The sequence below is a fragment of the Oncorhynchus gorbuscha genome, linkage group LG07 (genome assembly GCF_021184085.1).
Source record: "Oncorhynchus gorbuscha isolate QuinsamMale2020 ecotype Even-year linkage group LG07, OgorEven_v1.0, whole genome shotgun sequence".
Classification (NCBI taxonomy): Eukaryota; Metazoa; Chordata; class Actinopteri; order Salmoniformes; family Salmonidae; genus Oncorhynchus; species Oncorhynchus gorbuscha.
This window is the reverse complement of record NC_060179.1, coordinates 81,232,319-81,251,707: the sequence shown is the minus strand read 5'-3', so window position 1 is coordinate 81,251,707 and position 19,389 is coordinate 81,232,319. Positions and strand designations below refer to the sequence as shown.

The window sequence follows — 19,389 nt, the reverse complement described above, 5'->3', positions numbered from 1 at the left end:
GCCCTGACCTCAACCCTATAGAACATTTGTGGGCAGAACTGAAAAAGTGCATGCGAGCAAGGAGGCCAACAAACCTGACTCAGTTACACCAGCTCTGTCAAGAGGAATGGGCCAAAATTCACCCAACTTATTGTGGGAAGCTTGTGGAAGGCTACCTGAAACATTTGACCCAAGTTAAACATTTTAAAGGCAATGCTACCAAATACTAATTGAGTGTATGTAAACTTCTGACCCACTGGGAATGTGATGAATGAAATAAAAGCTGAAATAGATCATTCTCTCTACTATTATTCTGACATTTCACATTATTAAAATAAAGTGGTGATCCTAACTGACCTTGAGACAGGGAATTTCTACTATAATTAAATGTCAGGAATTGTGAAAAAGTGAGTTTAAATGTATTTGGCTAAGGTTTATGTAAACTTCTGACTTCAACTGTATATCCCATCACAAAACTACCATTTCCGCCAAAGCTGCAAATAAAGATTCAACTTCATGTTAAAGGCCATAGGTGTTTGGAGCATTTCTGTTTAAACTACTTCCAAATCAGCAGAACTGTTCAAACTCTAGTAAGTATCTAAATAGGCTGCTTCTTCTGCACTTGATCACAATAAATCATTCACAAGCATAGGCTACTTTACATCCTCTGTATCCCCCAAAGCTGCAAATTAAGATTTAACTAGATGTGAAAGGCCTAGGTGTTTAGGACAAATATTAATCTGCAGGGATGTTATAGTGAAATAGATATCACAATGAAAGGCTGTAAGATTTAACTAGATGTGAAAGGCCTTGGTGTTTAGGACAAATATTAATCTGCAGGGATGTTATAGTGAAATAGATATCACAATGAAAGGCTGTAAGATTTAACTAGATGTGAAAGGCCTTGGTGTTTAGGACAAATATTAATCTGCAGGGATGTTATAGTGAAATAGATATCACAATGAAAGGCTGTAAGATTTAACTAGATGTGAAAGGCCTTGGTGTTTAGGACAAATATTAATCTGCAGGGATGTTATAGTGAAATAGATATCACAATGAAAGGCTGTAACTAAACAATTGGCCAGTGGGACCACATGAAAAATAAAGGCATTGTTACAATAAGGATAGATCTTAGTTGACCCGTCTCAGGGACTAACTTGAGAAATGCTCAGGTTACCTAAAAAGTGAGTCCTATGAGCCTTTTCAGAGTGTTTACATCACAGGTAACCTGAGCATATGATATATATGAGCCTAAGATGATATAACAAGTGCAGTGCATTCTGTGGCTAACAATTTAAAGTCAAGCCTGGTACAGACTGGGCTGGTCATCGGAGATGTTTTACTACAGCAGGGAAAAGCTTGTGACTGGTGATTAAACCAAGAGAATAAAAAAGAAGTTAGTGGAGCTCATTTGAAAAATAACAGAATAAAAATAGACAGCTGAAGAAGATTCCGCTGATTGACTAGGGGCTTCCAAATGAAGTACATTACAGGAAATTAGAGTGCTTGAAAAGAGACACAGTTGTGTTCCGCAAAGGGGTTGTGGTTCTATTAGATCACTGCTGCTGTTCTAGAAGCCAGGCAGAGCTGCGCTGAAGAAGAGGTTACATAACAGTGAGGGGAGTGAAAGAAAAAAAAAATCTCATTCCTTTGCCTTTGTTCCTGCCAAACACTTTAGAATCTAATAAACTTTCACCCAAGAATGCTCTTTTCCAAGACTTTCTCATTTCCTATACCCACTAGTTATGAGTTGCTAACTGCAAGGACATCCTTTTGAAATGCACAGTGAACTAGAAGAGCTCAAAATAGCATGAGAGCAGAGTGTTATTGTAAGTCTATAAAAGGAGACGGGCCTAGACATTTCAAATTAGAAGAGATTATTTATTTTTTTAATCAAGAATATGCTTTTTATTACAGGATGACAGTGTCTTAACGTTTCAGTTAGACTTGGGTCTGACCAGACACCGAAACGTGTCACTGCAGTCGAGGGGGTTATTTCTTGATATTCATAATGAAACTGAAGGGTAGATAATGTTTCCAATAGTGGAAATTGCAATCTAGAAATGGTTTACTGTAGGCATGTTGGCATGGGGTTGCACATTGTGCTGCAAGCAGGTGATATTTATTAAGGGTTGCTGGACCAGTGCTTGAGATGGCATGAGAGATGTTGGAAAGGCTGTTCAGCTCTTCCTCTAAGTTGTTAAAGCCGTTTATCTCATCTCTCCAATGTTTGGTTTTGCTACACGTTTATTTTTACTCTCTAAGCTAAGTTGGCGGTGGTTCTCTTTTCCTTTAGCTTGTCTGATATCAAGCAAATCTAGTCGTGTCCATGGTGGGTGTTTGTAAGACCCTGCTTTCCAGAACCAATTTTAAAATCCCACCTGTTTCATTCTGGTTGTCAGCGGTTCATTTTTATTTATTTTTTTTAAGTTCCATTTTGTTCTGAGTGACAATTTTTTTTTTAGTTCTTGTTCGGGAACGTAACAAAATGGGGTCTCATCCAGGATCTTGTTTACCAGGAGTATGGTAGTCACTCTGAATCACCTACTCTGAAGCTCTACTGTGCCCAGATAAGAGTGTTCAAAAGGTACTTTTGTGGTAGTTTGTCACTGACAACCACTCAGAAGCGTTCTAAGATTGGTAAAAAACAGTGGAAACTCGCATAAAAAAAAAAACTCACACTTTGATATGCGAGCATTTGTGGGGAACTCTACCTGGGAAAAAAACTGGATGAGATGTACAAAAAAGAAATAACAGCTCATACCATACGGGTAGTCGAGTACAACCTGTAGACATTCTATCTCAGATGCACAAAAGGCTAAATGGGCACAATGAAGTTGGGAGTTGGAACAGGTCATTTGTTTAAAAACCAGATAGGATTGGGAGGCCACCAAAGCAACACTGGAGCAAGATGAACGTTCTCATTCCCTTCCATTAAAAGAGATAGAGATGGAAGCATTTTGAATGGAGTCATGCCTTCCTGCACCGTTAAAAAGAGTTAGAGCTTGGCCGGAACAGCTGGCTTGTACGGTCTTTCAACGAGGAAGAAGGTGGACGTATATTGTACTCTGTTTAAGCGGATTGCCACATCTCTAAAATGAGATATCTGGTGACTGCTCCTTGTGATAAAAGCTCAGAAAGTGTATGTCACTTTAGCTCATGACACTGGTTAAAGCTGCTATCCTTTGGGCTTATGAGTTGGTCCCAGAGTAGTTCTGTAAATAACAGTTCTGTAAATAATGGAGAAAAAACAGAGTTGCGAACTCCTGTTGAATTTGCAAGAGAACAAAGTCTTTTTTGATCGGTGGCGTGGTTCGAGGTCGAAGCCCTCGAGGTTTGAAAAGACGCTCATACTACTCAAGCAATTTCAAGAATTGCCTTCATGAAAGAGTTGCTACCTACATTTACTCACTCTTGAGAAATCTCAAGTCCTTGCAGATATGTTTTGTTATCCCTACGCAAAAAGCAATCCAGACCTCCTACTGCAAGGATTCAAACTTTTTCTATAGTGGCCAAAGACACGAAGAACCAGGTTTCTGACGATTTCTTATCTAGCAGTTTGTCATTACCGCCATGAGAGAAAGGACACAGTCTTCTCAGTGTCCTAAATTGAAAATAGAAAAATTAGGATTAGGATTACTTTATTGGTAAATTGCACACAAGGTCTGAACAAAATCTGACTTCCACTTTTAACCCGACCCCCTTTCCGAAAAGACAGACCGTTTCCTTAATAAATTGTGTTTACCTGCTGCATTGTTTGCTGTTTGGGGTTTTAGGCTGGGTTTCTGTACAGCACTTTGAGATATCGGCTGATGTACGAAGGGCTATATAAATAAATTTGATTTGATTTGATACTGTGCATGTTGTGTATTAGACATAAGGGGGAACATGTCATTCCCTCAGGTCATCATCTTATATTCCCGGGACAGTCCAGGGATCCCGGTTAGCCATGTCATTGGGAGTGTTTTATTTATTTTTGGTTGTGAGCAAACTGGTCCAACAAATAGATGCGTCTATATTTTGGGCGGCAGGGTAGCCTAGTGGTTAGAGCGTTGGGCTATTAACCCGGAAGGTTATAAGTTCAAATCCCCGAGCTGACTAGGTACAAATCTGTCGTTCTGCCCCTGAACATTCAATGTTATGTCATAATTACATAAAATTCTGGCAAATTAGTTGGCCAAACTGTTGCATATACCCTGACTCTGCGTGCAATGAACGCAAGAGAAGTGATAATTTCACTCTGTACATCACATGAGTTTTATGACGTAGAAATGTGAAGTGCCCGTTTGGACACACAGGTGTTTTTGCTTACTTGTATGACATCAAAGCAGTAATTATCATCATCTTTAACGTCTCATCTTTCAAAATACATGAAGATCTAATCAAATCCTCTTAATGTACAGTATTTCCCTCACTCAGACAACCAAAAAGGTGCAAGAGTTGTCCAATTAGAGGAAGGGATGGGTCAAGTTGTCACGCGAGGTGCTCAAGTTCAGAAACGTCTGTTAGTCAAAACCCATTCAGAGCTGTGAAGTGGAGACCTTGAGCTCTGACATCATGTATAGTATGTTACTGTACAGCCACTGAGCTCTGATGTCATGTATAGTATGTTACTGTTCAGCCACTGAGCTCTGATGTCATGTATAGCATGTTACTGAACAGCCACTGAGCTCTGATGTCATGTATAGCATGTTACTGAACAGCCACTGAGCTCTGATGTCATGTATAGCATGTTACTGAACAGACACTGAGCTCTGACCTCATGTATAGCATGTTACTGTACAGACCCTGACATGTATAGCATGTTACTGTACAGACCCTGAGCTCTGATGTCATGTATAGCATGTTACTGTACAGACACTGAGTTTATATTTAGGCGCTTGTCAATGTCCAGAAAAATGTCCGGGTACGAGTGTGAAGGGCTACGGGTGCTGGGTCACGGCTGCTGGGGCAGTGCTGGAGATGGCATAAGAAATGTTGGAAAAGATACACACAGCTGTTTAGTACTTCCTCTAAGTTGTTAAACGAAGTATTATCCTGTCTCTCTCCTGTTTGGTTTGTTGTCACTCCCTAACCTAAGTTGGTGTGGGGGGTTCTCTTTCCTTCAGCTTGTCTCATATCAGGCACATCGAGTGGGTGCACATGGTGGGTGTGTGCGAAGACCCTTCTTAGCAACACCTAGTCAGTTGTTTAAGGCAACAGAAAATGGTACTCTTCCAATGCTTTGGCCTTCACCATGAAGTTCTCTTCCAAGTTTTTTACCCTCCTGTTGTGTTAGTTTCATGTTAATTAATTCTGTGTCCCTAAAATGGTATAGCTGATTATAAATCCATAATAATACATATTATCACCTAATGTTGTGTTAGATATTTTAAAATCGACTTCAGTTCTTGTGAACATTACAAGTTTTGAACTTATATTTGCCATTTATGGCCTGTAGGCCTCATTGACCACAGCTCACACAACTCGTTTTTGAGTAAAACAAAAAGTGTAATGTATGGATTATTTTTATTATAACAAATACTCATTGTGCCTTTTATCACTGATTATTTTGTGTTAAAGTTTAACAAGAACTCTCTCTCCTCCTCACCAGTGTCATGATCAAAGATATGATCAAGAGCCTCACTATTGTTTGGTCATAGTGCTGCCTGAATTCTGAGAAAGGCCTCAAAAAAGCATTATATACCAGAGCTGTGAGAAAAGTTCAACATAAACTCATCAAAAAAAAGAAACGTCCTCTCACGGTCACAGCGTTTATTTTCAGTAAACTTAACAAGATTCAACAACTGAGACATGAACTGAACAAGATCCAGACATCGGTATCTGGTGTGGCCACCAGCTGCATTAACTTCGAGATCGGGGGCGCTCTTTTAATTTTGGGATAAAAAACGTTCCCGTTTTAAACAAGATATTTTGTCACGAAAAGATGCTCGACTATGCATGTAATTGACAGCTTTGGAAAGACAAAACTCTAACGTTTCCAAAACTGCAAAGATATTATCTGTGAGTGCCCCAGAACTAATGCTACAGGCGAAACCAAGATTACATTTCATACAGGAAATGGTCCAGATTCTGAAGGCCCTGTGTTCCAATGTCTTCTTAGATGGCTGTGAATGCGCCAGGAATGAGCCTGCCCTTTCTGTCGTTTCCCCAAGGTGTCTGCAGCATTGTGATGTATTTGTAGGCATATCATTGGAAGATTGACCATAAGAGACTACATTTACCAGGTGTCCGCCCGGTGTCCTCCGTCAAAATTATTGCGGAATCTCCAGGTCCATGCGCGTTCCAATTTCTTCAGAAGAGAAACCAAACTGCCACGAATGATTTATCATTGATAGATATGTGAAAAACACCTTGAGGATTGATTCTAAACAACGTTTGCCATGTTTCTGTCGATATTATGGAGTTAATTTGGAAAAAAGTTTGTTGTAATGACTTTTTCTTACCCAAACGTGATGAACAAAACAGAGAGATTTGTCCTACACAAATAAGCTTTTTGGAAAAACTGAACATTTGCTATCTAACCGAGAGTCTCCTCATTGAAAACATCTGAAGTTCTTCAAAGGTAAATTATTTTATTTGAATGCTTTTCTTGTTTTTGTGAAAATGTTGCATGCTGAATGCTAGGCTTAATGCTATGCTAGGCTATCAATACTCTTACACAAATGCTTGTTTAGCTATGGTTCAAAAGCATATTTTGAAAATCTGAGATGACAGTGTTGTTAACAAAAGGCTAAGCTTGAGAGCAAATATATTTATTTCATTTCATTTGCGATTTTCATGAATAGTTAACATTGCGTTATGGTAATGAGCTTGAGGCTATAAATAGGCTGCTGGATACGGGATTGCTCGTCGCAACAGGTTAAGTACTGCAGTGCATCTCCTCCTCATGGACTGCACCAGATTTGAACGTTCTTGCTGTGAGATGTTACCCCACTCTTCCACTAAGGCACATGCAAGTTCCCAGACATTTCTGGTGGGATTGGCCCTAGCCCTCACCCTCCGATCCAACAGGGCCCACTAGAGGTAGACCGATTATGATTTTTCAACACTAATACCGATTATTTCGCCCGATTTTTATTTATTTGTAATAAAGACAATTACAACAATACTGAATTAACACTTATTTTAACGTAATATAATATCAATAAAAATCAATTTAGCCTCAGATAATGAAACATGTTCAATGTGGTTTAAATAATACAAAAACAAAGTGTTGGAGAAGTAAAAGTGCAATATGTGCCATGTAAAAAAAGCTAACGTTGGAGTTCCTCACTCAGAACATATGAAAGTTGGTGGTTCCTTTTAAATGAGACTTCAATATTCCAAAAGGTAAGAGGTTTTAGGTTGTAGTTAATAAATAAAGTATTTATAGGAGTATTTCGCTCTATATCGCTTGTATTTCATACACCTTTGACTATTGGATGTTCTTATAGGCACTTTAGTAGTGCCAGTGTAACAGTATAGCTTCCGTCCCCCTCCTCGCCCCTACCTGAGCTCGAACTAGGAACACATCGACATCAGCCACACTGTAAGCAGCGTTACCCATCTCTCCACAAAAGCCGAGCAAGGGGAATAACTACTCCAAGTCTCAGAGCGAGTGACGTTTGAAACGCCATTAGCGCGCACCCCGCTAACTAGCTAGCCATTTCACATAGGCTTGAAGTCATAAACAGCGCTGTGCTTGCGAAGCTGCTGGCAAACCGCACGACAGTGCTGGTTGAATAGATGCATACGAGCCTGCTGCTGCCTACCATCGCTCAGTCAGTCTGATCTATCAAATCATAGACTTAATTACAACATAATAACACACAGAAATATGAGCCTTTGGTCATTAATATGGTCAAACTATCATTTCAAAAACAAAATGTTTTTTATTTCAGTGTAATACGGAACCGTTCGGTATTTTATCTAAACGGGTGGCATCCATAAGTCTAAATATTCTTGTTATATTGTACAATGTTGTCATAATTATGTAAAATTCTGGCAAATTAGTTGGCCAAACTGTTGCATATACCCTGACTCTGCGTGCAATGAACGCAAGAGAAGTGACAATTTCACCTGGGTAATATTATTTTATTATATTATTTATGGTTAGGTACAGTCGTGCAACGATTGTGCTTTTTTCACAAATGCGCTTTTGTTAAATCATCCCCCAGCGTTGCATCGATTATATGCAACGCAGGACACACTAGATAAACTAGTAGTAATATCATCAACAATGTGTAGTTAACTAATGATTGATTGATTGTTTTTTTATAAGATGCGTTTAATATAGCTAGCAACTTACCTTGGCTTCTACTACATTTGCGTAACAGGCAGGCTCCTCGTACAGTGCAATGAGAGGCAGGTGGTTAGAGCGTTGGACTAGTTAACCGTAAGGTTGTAAGACTGGATATCCCCGAGCTGACAATGTGAAAATCTGTCGTTCTGCCTCTGAACAAGGCAGTTAACCCAACTTTCCTAGGCAGTCATTGAAAATAAGAAAGTCTTCATAACAGACTAGTTAAATAAAAAGGTATTACAAAATGTATATATTGGCAAAATTGGCATCCAAAAATACCGATTTCCGATTGTGATGAAAACTTTAAAAAAATAAAAACAAATTTAAAAAATAAATAAATAAATAAAAAAAAAAAAAAATAAAAAAAAATAAATAAAAATCGGCCCTAATTACATCGACTATTCCGATGAATTGTCGGCCTCTAGCCCAGACGTGCTCAATGCGATTGAGATCCGGGGTCGTCACTGGCCACGGCAGAACACTGACATTCCTGTCTTGCTGGAAATCACGCACAGAACGAGCAGTATGGCATTGTCATGCTGGAGGGTCATGTCAGGATGAGCCTGCAGGAAGGGTACCACATGAGGGAGGAGGATGTCTTTCCTGGAACACAAAGCGTTGAGATTTCTTGCAATGACAACAAGCTCAGTCCGATGATGCTGTGACACACCGCCCCAGACCATGACGGACCCTCCACCTCGATCCCGTTCCAGAGTACAGGACTCCATGTAACTCTCATTCCGTCAACGATATACGCAAATCCGACCATCACCCTTGGTGAGACAAAACCGCGACTCGTCAGTGAAGAGCACTTTTTGCCAGTCCTGTCTGGTCCAGCGACAGTGGGTTTGTGCCCATAGGCGACGTTGTTGCCGGTGAGGTCTGGTGAGGACCTGCATTACAACAGGCCTACAAGTCCTCAGTCCAGCCTCTCCCGGCCTATTGTGGACAGTCTGAGCAATGATGGAGGGATTGTGCGTTCCTGGTGTAACTCGGGCAGTGGTTGCCATCCTGTACCTGTCCCACAGGTGTGATGTTTGGAAGTACCGATCCTGTGCAGGTGTTGTTACACCTGGTCTGCCACTGCGAGGATGATCAGCTGTCCGTCCTGTCTCCCTGTAGCGCTGTCTTAGGCGTCTCTCAGTACGGACATTTATGCAATCGTTCACGCAGATGAGCAGGGACCCTGTGCATCTTTCTTTTTTTTTTTTTTTTGAGTCAGTAGAAAGGCCTCTTTAGTGTCCTAAGTTTTCATAACTGTGACCTTAATTGTCTAAGCTGTTAGTGTCTTAACGACCGTTCCACAGGTGCATTACTTTAATTGTTTATGGGTAATTGAACAAGCATGGAAAACAGTGTTTAAACCCTTTACAATGAAGATCTGTGAAGTTATTCAGAGTTTTATGAATTATCTTTGAAAGACAGGGTCCGGATAAAGGGATGTTTCTTTTTTTGCTGAGTTTATTATTGAAACAGTGTTGCAATTGTTTGTGAGAATGCCAACAGGTGTAGTTCCCGTAGGGGAAAGATTCTATTGAGGAAAGGTTCCCGTGGGGGTTGCCATGGAAGCCAAGAAGGGGAGTGAGATGATTGTGTGTGTGTTCAAACACACATGCATGTGGGAGTCTGGGAGAGAAAGTGTGTCCATCTGATAAATGGGCATGTGCCTGAACTCAATTTTATACACTAATTGTAGTGTCACCCATTAATGTCTAATGACCGTTCATTTTTTGACGGGGAACACCACGGGTGTACAAAAGTTAAATAAAAACACCCAAAATGTAATGAAAATCATCAACATGTATTTTGTGTGTTCAGATGCCCTGTGTGGACAAAGTCATGTAACCTTATGTGACAATCAGATTAAATGAACTACATTTCTCAGAGAGAACTTGTAAAAATCGGTCCAATTCGACCGGAAGACAGCAGGAGGGTTAAGTAAAAAAAACTGTTGTCAATACAGTATTGTTCACCTGCAGCGTGGGTTACTGCTGAGTGTCAGTGATGGAGTCACAATCCCTGCAGAGTGAAAAGCATAAGTCTTGTGTCATAGTCAAGAAAAACAAATGAAGGCTAAGAGGAAGTCTTTATGGCCCTATATCATAGGCTAGACTGTAAATCACCCCCCCTCTCCTGTGTTATCTCAAAGAACTTCAAAGCTACTGTCTTGTTATTTACTCTCCGTCTACAATAACATAGTCAATCTATTATGTCAAATACAAGCATGGCCAGTTAGTTACAAAGCATTTTTCCTGAGCAGAGAAAATGTCGAGAATGCCTAGTTCTTAAGTACACACTAAACTAGCAGTGAGATCTACTGCTGTGTTTCCAAGCAGCATTATTATATCACAACAGCTTGATTCAAGCCCACAGAGAGCTCCCCTATTCATCACAACAGTCAGCTATCATCCAATTGCATTCCTCAAGAGCAGCTTCATCACCCAGTACTTGAAGCCTATTAGTGAGAGCCTCACAAGTCCTTAACTGAAACCAAATCTGACTGAAGTTTTAGAAATGAGTGTCTATTCAGCTGGTTAACGGGATAATATAATAAGACTCCATTTAGCGGATGTTTTAATCCAAAATGACTTAAGTCATGCGTACATTTTACGCATGGGTGGTCCCAGGTATTGAACCCACTATCCTAGAGTTGCAAGCACAATGCTCAACCAACTGCGCTTACAGAGGGAAAGGGACATGTGTGCCGATTGATCCATGACTAAAATAAAACACGGCCTCTATAATATAAAAAGAATTATCTAGCGAAAGAGGGGAGATATAACATCAACATAAGCGATAGCCTGAAAAGGAGTCAGAGTCTATGGAGTAGCATAGTATATCTACAGTGAAAGGGCCATACAGTATTATCAGCATAGACCACTAAAAACAGAGGAAGACAGGGGGCAAGTATCAGTATACTGTACCTGGTCGCTCTCATGTGGAAGAAGAGTGACACACAGAAGAGCCAATGGGGAAGCACCTGGACAACTCTGGCTCCTACCCTCAGCTCCATTAACTCCCTGGTTCAACCTGTAGCGCGGACCATCCTTCGCCAGCCGGCCGTTTTTGACCGCCCATTTAGCGGCCAGCCGTAACCTCTGCTGGAACCCTGGGTTGTCCTGGACGTGTGATGGATCATCCTGGTTCCTTAGGTACCTCTGGATGTTCTTCAGAGAGGAACCACGGCTATCGTCCAGACCCTCAATGGCCCTCCTCAGGACTTTATTCCAATCAACGCCACGTAGGTCACTCTGTTTCCATATAGATCCTTTAGATGATGCAATAGAGAGGTTTGCACTTACAGGTTTGAGCGATGACGATGATGATGGTGATAATAATCCTCTCCCAGGGTGCTCGGGGTCTTTGTACGACACGTTCCCCTTATTGGTGACTTTGAGAATGGAACCATGGTGAACACTTAACTCCAACTGCTCCAGAACGGTCCGCTTGCCCAATCTGTGCGAGGTAGCCACCGCATGACAAATCCGCTCCTCGGAAGGCCTCTGTTTTTGCCTTTTGATTTTCTGTATTGCTTCTAGAATCCACTCTGTATATAGAGGATTGGTAAGTTTCGCCATGGTTAAATCGATGATATTCAGGAAAAAATTACCCATAGAGATTCCCTCTTGTTGTGAAACATTTGGTACATCCAGCACATCATGAAAAGGTCAACAACAACAAAAAAAATATAGGTACTGTTCCACCTCGGCATTAATACATTTACAATCCTCCTGTAAATCTTCATCCAAACTCACGTCACCTCACAAAAGAAGACAGAAGTAGCCCGAATGTAAATTCCTTGAAGGTTTGGACTGTTACCCAACGACCTAGAAAACAATTCCTTCAAATGAGGTCACACAATTCCTTAAAAAAATTTTTTTTTTAAACACAATCATAAACAAGATCACAAGTAATACTGTAATGTAAAAAAAATATAACAGAACCATCATTTTTACCCAGCACCTTCACTATTCAGTATTAATGTACAAGTGGGCAAGTGGGCAAACACATCATGTCAATAGTGACATTAGTCAAACACCAGATTGATTTGAATACGGGTAGCAATTTGTGCGGGATACGCCCTAAACTACACTTCACACATTGAATTAGTAGTATTTTACATTCTGAGACGTCACCATTAACATCAGTCGAATAACTCACAGAAGCATTACAAAACATTAAAATGAAGAAGGTCAATAACATTCTCGAGAAACGGGATGGGTTATGATGCTATTCAGAGGGATGGAAGATTAAAGACATTCTAGGGAGGTTCGGGAAAGGCTGATGTTATTTAAGGGCATTTCCACAGTAACACAGTGACTGACTCAAATTATTCACTTTTAAAATGTAACAACAACAAAAAAAATATTGCAAAAAAACGGACTATTCACAATGTGTTTTTTTTAACAATTTCACACAGAAAATGAAATGTAAAAAAAACATTTACTTGAAGAACAGCAAACAGTCATTCTGGTATCAAATTTTACATCTGCTATGTTCTTGAGTGAAACTTGTATGGTTTGTTTAACTTTGTAATCATTGGTTTTCGTTTGAAATACATTTCACTTGTTGCCATGGAATTGCCCTTAATCGGTAGTCCGAGTCTGATAACATAATCCATTGATTGACATAATCTTTATTTTACCACAGTACTACATCAGGTTAAGATTCATTAGTCATGACAACCTGACTATAACCATCACGACACGGGAGACGAAATGTAAAACCAGTTAAATAGATGTTACAATTGTTCGTGATATCTTTATCTGTTAGATAAATGTTTCATTTGCAACATCGCCAGCTGACTGGGGTAACGTTAGGATACTCTGTGGCGAAGTTAGTATTTTCATCAATCCTATTAATTTTCATATTACTACCAAGTAGCGCAAGAAGGGCAATGGAGTTGGACTTTTTTGCACGCGTGTTTGACAGCTTGGATACGGTAACGAGCGACAAAACAAGGATTTGTTCATTATAGCAGTCGGCGCGAGCTTGAATGTCAGCCGCACACCGTCAATTCATATTGTTGAGGTTTTTGACAGCTGCCGAGGGATGGTTACCGGACATTTGTGATGACAATTTATGTTCAAATTAACATGAAACGCGAACGAGCGAGAAGATAATATGTAACAAACCTTGACTTGTATCAGTTGAGTTGTAAGAAATAACAGTGCTGTCCTGCATTACTGACGTGACCTAAACAGTCGCCATTTTGTTACAATGTTGTAGTTTACATAAATCCGACATGACGATGATTACAATCCAATGGAGTCTCATTAAACCGTACCTACACTAATGTACCCTCCCTAGCAACTTTAATATTGGCTGTAAAGACAAGATCCGATTTCTGGTTTGATAAAGTACATGTCAATCATTATAATATAATGCATGAGCTCAGTTTAGAAGAGACTGCGTTTGCTGCTTGATCTGTCACTACACTTACTTGACCCGCCTTTTAAGGTGTCTTCTCCTATCATGGGTTGATGTTTTATTTTCCCAGAACACTTATCGTTTGAATAAATGAGTACACTATAAGGACAATTTAATAGGCAAATATATATATAATTTATATGATCATACATTAACATAACAGTTATCACAGATTGTTGGCTAAAGTAATGATTTTAGGCTATATCCAGTGTCAAACACCAGCCCACCTTAAGTACGACTCCTTGAAACAATTGGTTACACTTGAAAATGATTTGGATCATTTTAGACTTTAATTGGTTGTTTGTTATATCCGTCATTTATTTGCAAACATGGCGAAGACTTGACTGTTGATTTAAAGCAGCAAGTTTTTAAAAGGTTTGAAGGTGATAGGCTATTATTGCGCTAGTGTTGTGTACGCTGTCCCGACACTTATTTTCCCACTATTAGAACCTGTACTTCTCTTTTTATTTTCCACTCTCGTGTAAACCCACTAAATAAATTAGTAACACAAACACCGATAAATAACTGTTTACACTAACCTAAACTCATGTATCAAACGTGAGCTGAAGAATAAGTAGGGCAACCTATAATCATCCATCAAGCGGTAGAATTTCTCCACATAGCAGGAGCGCCTGCCTGCATTAGGCTCCAGCGAGTATTAACAGTCTACGTAAATCATGACAACACTTCTTATGGGGATTATATTTGCCCTGCATTTCCAACTAGAATTTTAAAAATGAGCACATGGGGGGAAATTCCACATAGAAACTAAGAAGTTGACCCTGGTAAAGAGTAACACCATCTTCACTGATCCTCAAGAATAAATGTAACCTATCGCTACAGTTTCGCGATCCCATCCATTTCTCACTCGATTCGCGGGTCCATTTCTCCTTTACACATTATTAGTCGGTGATATACAGCCTCCTTGAAATATAAATCGTTTACACAATGTGACGCGGCTGGGCGAGGAGGCAAAACAAATTACTCAAGTTTCATGCAAGGATGAACATGTAACCAGTGAGGGAAAAAGCATCGGCTAGCTGCCGTAAATATTTGCTGGTAGTTACCTCAAGTTTTTTCTCAGATACAGTCCTCTTCTTCATTATCAGGATGACGGAAACGACGATCGGAAAGAAACACTCTCAGCGGCACATCCATAGGGGGTTTCCTTGTATGTTTTATCTCTAAAAGGATACACTAAAGGCTCGCGTTGAGACAGAGAGGACCGGATAACAACTAATTGAATAAAGGTTCATCTACATAGCAGCCTGTGACAAAGTGGTACCTCTCTCCCCCTTCTGCTTCTTCTTCTTCTTCACTGTAGACATCCCCACTTCAGTCAGTGTAAACCGAGCGGACCGGCGCCCCTGTGTAGCAGTAACGTTTCAACAATGATCATAGGCAAATGTAATGTCACTTTAACTTTAACACATTAAAACGTGCAGGAAGGAGATGCCATGGTGCTGAGAGAAATATGTGCAGTTTTATAATGCTATTCTACACATTTTGTCATGAGTCTGAGAGAAAATGCTGTAGTTTTAAAGCTAATTCCCCACAATTCTACTCATTTTGCCATGAGGCAGAGAGAAAATTGTGCTGTTTTATAGTTCATTTCATGCTATTCTTCACATTTTGCCATGGGGATGAAACAAAATATTGCAGTTTTTATTTTGTGCAGTTTTATAATGCTATTCTACACATTTTACCATGAGGCTGAAAGAAAATGTTGCAGTTTTGAAGTAACTGTCGAGTGGAAATCTCACTTTTAGAAGTTTCTATTCTGTTAACTCATACCCAAATAATGTTGTTAACTAATCCTATACTCGTATTTGTGGCCAAAGTGTAACAGAATAACTTTACGTCCGTCCCCTCGCCCATACCCGGGCGCGAACCAGGGACCTTCTGCACACATCGACAACAGTCACCCTCGAAGCATCGTTACCCATCGCTCCACAAAAGCCGCGGCGGCCCTTGGAGAGCAAGGGGAACTACTACTTCAAGGTCTCAGAGCAAGTGACGTAACCGATTGAAACGCTATTTAGCGCGCACCGCTAACTAAGCTAGCCGTTTCACATCCGTTACAAAGGCATACATTGGAAAAAGAAAAAAAAAACACTTCAAACAGACGATTTAACAATAATAATAATAATAATATATGCCATTTAGCAGACGCTTTTATCCAAAGCGACTTACAGTCATGTGTGCATACATTCTACGTATGGGTGGTCCCGGGGACCGAACCCACTACCCTGGAGTTACAAGTGCCATGCTCTACCAACTGAGCTACAGAAGGACCACAAACACTTGCTACATCCTCAAAGAGGATGATGTCATCCTCCTGAGGAGGATGAGCTGGCCAATCAGCAGTCTACTTGCATTAATATTTTTTAATGACCAGTATATGCCCACACCATTCTCTACCTGCCCGAACCATGAAAAACAGACCCACACCATTATACCTCCTCCGCCAAACTTTACAGTTGGCACTATGCATTTGGGCAGGTAGATTTCTCCTGGAATCCGCCGAACCCAGATTCACACGTCGGATTGCCAGATGGTGAAGCTTGATTCATCACCCCAGAGAACACGTTTACACTGCTCCATAGTCCAACAACGGCGAGCTTTACACCCCTCCAGTCGATGCTTGGCATTGCCCATTGGTGATCTTAGGCTTTTGTGCAGCTGCTCGGCCATGGAAACCCATTTTATGAAGTTCCCGACAAACAGTTATTGTGCTGACGTTGCTTCCAGAGGCATTTCGAAACTTGGTAGTGAGTGTCGCAACCGGAGACAGAGTTTTTACGCGCTTCAGCACTCGGTGGTCCCGTTCTGGGAGCTTGTGCGGCCTACCACTTTGCGGATGAGCCGTTGTTGCTCCTAGACTTTTCCACTTCGCAATAACATCAGTTACAATTGAACGGGGCAGCTCTAGCAAGGCAGAAATCTGACCAACTGACATGTTGGAAAGGTGGCGTCCTGTGAAGGTGCCACGTTAAAAGTCACTGAGCTCTTCAGTAAGGCCATTCTACTGCCAATGTTGGCCTATGGAGATTGTATGGCGGTGTGCTCGATTTTATATACCTGTCAGCAACGGGTTTGGCTGAAATAGCCAAATCCACTAATTTGAACGGGTGTCCACATACTTTAGGAATATACTGTCTATTACATAGAAATCTGGAAACACTGGACAGTTACACTAAAGGTCGACTGCAAAGACTGATTGCAAAAACAAAGTCTTTAAACTGTATAACTGATTAATGCATCATCATACCAGCTAATTCAATGCTGATATTTAAAATAAAATACAATTTATGAGTAAGATATTTGCTTACCGAACTGCCATTTCTGACAGATTTTCTTTCGTTTCTGACATAAAACAAATCCTGTGAAATTACCTCAACACATACGGGAGGAGTTACTGGCTAGCTAAGCTCATTTGCAATTCTACACATTTTCCCATAGGTTATGGTGTGTTTAAATGCTATCTAGGGGGCCCCAATTGCACACACTGTACATAGATTTTTCTATTGTGTTATTGACTGTATGTTTGTTTATGTAACTCTGTGTTGTTGTTTGTGTCGCACTGCTTTGCTTTATCTTGGCCAGGTCACAGTTGTAAATGAGAACTGCTTTGCTTTATCTTGGCCAGGTCGGAGTTGTAAATGAGAACTGCTTTGTTTTATCTTGGCCAGGTCGCAGTTGTAAATGAGAACTTCTTCTCAACTGGCCTACCTGGTTAAATAAAGGTGTTCTCAACTGGCCTACCTGGTTAAATAAAGGTGAAATAAATCAAAATAAAAAATAAACTTTGAATAACTTAATGCAGTTTATTAGGTTACCACCTTGTTCCCAAGCATCATGGAATCATAGCATATTCATGTGTTTATCTTTACACGGAGATTGACTCAATCCTAATAATGAACACATCACACGTCCTTGGGCATGACACAAAATCATTACATTATGAATACTGTCACCATATTACAAGTCTGTCTTTATAGAGACAATATTGATTTAGCATTTCATTCCGTCACAACAGGATACCAAAACCTATAACGTTTTTAATGGAAGACAGACAAGAACAGAACCCCTTCAGAATCACTCAGTTTATGGTCTATCAAATGGACAAACGCCAAGTCCAATCGACCGTGTGATTCGTTGAAATCATGTGGATATGATCCATCAACAAGCTCAAGATGTTACAGCTGCTTCCTACCTACAGTATATCGTCCTGCATTACATCATATCTGGCATTATAACATGTGTGTTACGGCACTCTCATTTTACAACAGCAATAACACAACATGTGTAATCTGACCCGTACAACGTGGTGACATCCCATTCTGCGTCATCGTCACAGGCAAACAGACAGGAACAACATTTGTATTTTGTTTAACCTTTATTTTACCAGGCAAGTCAGTTAAGAACAAATTCTTATTTTCAATGACGGCAGTGGGTTAACTGCCTGTTCAGGGGCAGAACGACAGATTTGTACCTTGTCAGCTCAGGGATTCGAACTTGCAACCTTTCGGTTACTAGTCCAATGCTCTAACCACTAGGCTAACCTGCCGCCCCAAACATGACCCATTATCATTCCCAAACGGCTCCCTAGTCCCTTTAAAGTGCACTACTGTTGACCAAGACCGATAGGGCTCTGGTAAAGAGTAGTTTGTTATATAAAGGAAAGTGGGGGTACCTAGTCAGTTGTACAACTGAATGCATTCAACCGAAATGGGCTCCCGAGTGACACAGTGGTCTAAGGCACTGTGCAAGAGGTGTCACTACAGTCCCTGGTTCAAATCCAGGCTGTTTCACATCCGGCCGTGATTGTCAGTCCCATAACGTGTCGCCGGTTTGGCCGTGGTAGGCCGTCATTGTAAAGACACATTTTTTCTTAACTGAGTTGCCTAGCTGAATAAAGGTTGAATAAAAACATTTAAAATGTGTCTTCCGCATTTAGCTTAACCCTGTAGGGAATAGTGTGCCAAATCAAGTGTCATTTTGGATGTAGATTCACTGTGGAAGGAGGGAGGGAGGGAGGGAGGGAGGGAGGGAGGGAGGGAGGGAGGGAGGGAGGGAGGGAGGGAGGGAGGGAGGGAGGGAGACTATGTTGTGTAGTTAGTAGAGTAAATATTGAACTGGTATGAAAAACTGTTACGTAAAGTTTGGATAGGCTATACAGTTTGGATAGCCTTTTTTGCCTCAACAAGATAATCTTGTTAAACATAATAAGTAAATATTGAACTGGTATTTAAAAAGTTTGGATATGCCTATTCTAAACTATTACGTAAAGGTTTGGATGGTTGCAAGTAATCTTTGTTGATGATGGTAACCTATTTATGAGGTAGTTACATGATAATAACACATAATATTTGTATTCAATTTGAGTGACAATATACCACTTTTTATTTTATTTTTTTACATATATTTTATAAAAACATGTTTACCATTTCAATACTTGTTAAATATTATTATTAGCTATATCTGATATAAACAATAGTTATTTTCACGGGACATTTAAATCACAGTATGACTGACATGAGGACGTGAAACAAGTGCTTGCTTATGATTGGATTGTCCATGGTATCAAGAGAAAGGAAGAGTACCAAGCACATGTGTGAGAGAGAGTCTCTCTTTCCGTGCGTGTGTGTGTGCGTGTGTGTGTCTAATGAATGTCACCCTGGGCCCCAGCAGGC

The 19,389-nt window shown here is 40.4% G+C and overlaps 1 protein-coding gene across 1 annotated transcript in view; it reads right to left on the bottom strand.

The window, feature by feature from the left end:
- LOC124040420 (histone acetyltransferase KAT6B-like) overlaps positions 1 to 13,539 on the bottom strand; it is a 108,921-nt gene extending 95,382 nt beyond the window's left edge. Inside the window, exons 1-2 of the mRNA XM_046357591.1 lie at positions 13,399 to 13,539; positions 11,188 to 12,090 (exon numbers count right to left, since the gene is read on the bottom strand). Of these exons, the coding sequence (XP_046213547.1) occupies positions 11,188 to 11,877 (690 nt within the window). The 5' untranslated portion in view covers positions 11,878 to 12,090; positions 13,399 to 13,539. The remainder of the gene's footprint in view (positions 1 to 11,187; positions 12,091 to 13,398) is intronic.
- Positions 13,540 to 19,389: the final 5,850 nt, after the last annotated feature.